At 39.4% G+C, this 3,480-nt stretch overlaps 1 protein-coding gene across 2 annotated transcripts; it reads left to right on the forward strand.

The window, feature by feature from the left end:
- The first annotated feature begins 309 nt into the window (after positions 1-309).
- Positions 310-2,728, forward strand: IZUMO3 (IZUMO family member 3). 2 transcript variants are annotated; one of them, XM_007176828.1, is made up of 7 exons: positions 310-541; positions 679-753; positions 902-991; positions 1,208-1,225; positions 1,679-1,759; positions 2,184-2,274; positions 2,593-2,728. In XM_007176828.1, the coding sequence occupies exons 1-7, from the start codon at positions 310-312 to the stop codon at positions 2,726-2,728; spliced, it is 723 nt and encodes a 240-aa protein (XP_007176890.1). The 2 variants fall into 2 exon arrangements, with proteins under 2 accessions (XP_007176890.1, XP_028020898.1); XM_028165097.1 differs by lacking the exon at positions 1,208-1,225.
- Positions 2,729-3,480: the final 752 nt, after the last annotated feature.

Below are 3,480 nucleotides of genomic sequence, written 5' to 3' on the forward strand. Positions count from 1 at the left end.
CTCTGTGCACGGAACTCTGCTTGTGTGAGCACAAGACTTCTCTCTCTCTCTCTGTGTTCCACACTCAGAACTCAGGTATCTGCTCCCCAGCTGGCAGTTCCCGCTCTCTGGAATGAAGGATAAAAGTCAGAAAACTGAAGATCCTTAGAGAAATGAGATTGCCTAGAAGTGGGATGGAAACAGAGAGGAAGGTGGAGTCAGACTACCCAGGACAAGGCTCTCATTCCTGGAGTTTTGAAGGAAAGGGAACTTGGTGAACTAGTTGCCAGGGCAACCTGGTCTTGAGGCAAGGGTGGTAGGGGCAAGGAAATGGGAGACCTGCGGCTGCTCCTGCTCCTGCCCCTGTCCCTGGCAGCCTTCCACGGGGTCAAAGGCTGTTTGGAATGTGACCCCAAATTCATCGAGGATATTAAGTCCTTGCTGGTAAAGCTGGTACCCTCAGAAGTCCCTGGCCGAACTCATCTGCTTGAACGGCAGATTAAGGAGATGATCCGTTTAAGCTTCAAGGTCTCCCACAGGGACAAGATGCTTCGGGTGTTGGGTGAGGGAAGCTCGAGTCCCTGAGAGTTTTGGGGGTTAAAGGGAGAAGGGAGGTAGGGAAGAGAGCACCTGGGCCCACGTAATTTCCTCCATAAATGTAAATATTCTCCCACATGTTCCTTTACCCCTCCTCTCTAGCTGTTCAAAAGGTTGTCAATTTGAGAACATGGCTGAAGAATGAACTTTATAAACTGAGCAATGAAACATGGAAAGGTGAGGTACTGTTTCAGTGTTAAGAGATTGTATTGCCCAAGCAAGTATGAGAAAAATTCACTGGGGAAAACAAGGCAAAACAATTAGGATTAAATTATGAAGGGAAAGGCCACCCCTATTTTCTGATGTCCCTTCCACCCCTCTTTAGGTGTCCTCATCCTTCAAGTCAAGCTTCTCGATGTCCGCCAAAACCTGGAATCCAAACTGAAAGAACTATTAAAGAACTTCTCTGAAGTTGGTAATATAAGATGTCTATCTAACAACACTGAAATTATGTGAAAGGAATAGGAAATGAGGGGTGAGAGGAGGAATGTGATTTCACATTAGAATAATTTAGAATGGGTGGAGGGGTGGCTGGAACTTAATGGGTAGCCAAATAAAGATGACTTGGGTATACATATGGCAAACACTAAGTTGATTCTAAGCTCATTAGATCTTTCTGATTCTCTTTTAGCTTGTTCTGAAGATTGTGGTAAGTACAGTATATGTGATGCCTTGAGGTTTCAGCCATATCTTCCCATCTCCTGTGCTCTATATGACCCTATCTCTTCTACTTGTCACATTGAGAACGCAATTCCTAGAGCTATTGGCTACAAGGGGGAATGTCAACGATCACTGACAACAAAATCTAGTTTATAAAATCTCAGACACCCCAGAGATTTTAGAGGTGCTAAGAGGCCTATAGTATAGTTTATAACCCAAAGCACCAATATAAGCTGAGCCATCATTTTCCTACTTCTTCCCAGAGATCTGACTTAAATTATTTAGGGTTTTGACCCATCAACAAAATTGATTGCTAGGGGAAGAAGAAAGTCACAGCAATGTAACCAATGGAAATGCCTGAGATCTAATCCATACTTGGTGTCTGAGCTAAGGGAACTCCATGCCGTGGCCCCCTTCCAACTATCTTTCTTCTCTCTATCAGTCGTGACTGAAGGTCCTATCCTGGATTGTTGGACCTGTCTTCGCATCACCACTCGGTGCTTCAAAGGAGAATATTGTGCAGGTAACAAAGATTGCAGTGTGGCATTTTGAAAGGCCAGGGATCAAGGAGTTCTTCATTGATTTAATCCACAAATATTTGTTGATCACCTTCTCTGTAGGTCATGCTAATGCCACAAACAAGAGCTAAGATGCTGGACAAAATTTGTACCAGTATGAATTACCGGGCACCGGATAACTGAAGAGCTTAGAAATGAAAAAGCTGTACTAAAGGTGGAGAAATTAGGCTAGGGGCAGTAAGAGAAAAAGTTTTGTAGAGCTTAGGAGTCTAAGTAATTAATACAGATCAGAATAACCAGGGAACAGTGATGTAAGTGGTGAACAGGGCAATTTTTAAGGTTAAAAAGAGTCTTCTTATGGATAAAGTTCTCAAGTTACTAATTTCCTTCTCCAAAATTCACTTTCTTTTTTGCCCTTTCTTCTTTCAGAAGATGATCCAAAAAAGGCTGAGAATCAAGAGATTGCACTATTTCTGATATTACTAGCAGAAGGTGTAATACTGGGAGGTGCTTTGTTACTGTGAGTTTTCCTCCCTCCAAACAAACACTGGGTCAAGCATTTCTTTGGCAAAGAGACTGCCCAATCTTCCCCTTCCTTCCAATGGAAATAAGGGGAAAGAAGTCATTTCAAAATCTGGGATCTCATACTAACAGGAATGAGACAGATAAAGTCTGATGGGATAAAAGTTGGAACATAGGAAATGGAGGAGGTACAATGAAGTATGAGAAAAACTTTTGTAGAGGAGTTCAAAAAAGGAAGAAAAAACAATTGTTACAATTTTTTTAAGAGTTGGGCTACTAATACTGAGGTTGGGATTATCTTATTTCTCTACTCTAGATTCCATTTTTGCATCTCTCATCGGAGGAAAATGAAGGCAATACGAAGGTCATTAAAGAAATACTTGGAGAAGAAACTTGAAGAATTAATGGGGATAATGGATGAGAAGGAGAAAGATTTTGGAGGCAGAAAATAAATACAGAGACACAGCCAGAAGGTCTTTCATAATTCTCTTACGTGTTGACTCAGAGTAGAAAACCAGGAATTAAGCTCTTTTGCAGTCATAAAGTCAGAGTATTCTAAAAGTGAACTTATAGTTTCTCTAGTAAAGACCCTTTCTGATAACCTGAGGCAATGGAAGCAAATGATTTACTGGAAGTTGTACAGAAAGTAATGCTGGTATGCTACAATGCACATAAAAGATGATACGCTACATGATAGTAAAGAATGCATGGTTGTCTAAGATTCTACAGAAAACATAATAAAGACTCAGCTTTATTTCTCGTCCTATCAGTCTAAGCATCCTATCAGTTTGGAAAAAAGTTTTAGTTTCATTTTTATTCAAGAAGTTTACTCTAAAATCATTCCATTGATTGGTCAACTTATTAAGAAATCAAACATATTTTTTCAGAAGTAGTTATCAATCAAATGACATTTTGAAGTGTATACTAAATACAATATTTCCACATCTTAATGTGTATAACTATTACCAACAAAATTTAAAGTATGGTTTTGGTTCTTCTGTTTAAAAAGAAGGCAAAATAAGAGAAGTGGAATCAATTTCTTAATAGTGTAGACTACATTTAGGATAATGATGAAATAGATGGAAAATTTATACTTGCAGAACAGAACACTATCTTTTTCCTAAACCTGTCTTTTTCTATGATGTAAATCAATGTTCAACTTATTATAAATAAAAATAAAGTTCCTTGTAATCACCCTAAAAAA

This window comes from Balaenoptera acutorostrata, chromosome 6, assembly GCF_949987535.1.
Source record: "Balaenoptera acutorostrata chromosome 6, mBalAcu1.1, whole genome shotgun sequence".
NCBI lineage: Eukaryota > Metazoa > Chordata > Mammalia > Artiodactyla > Balaenopteridae > Balaenoptera > Balaenoptera acutorostrata.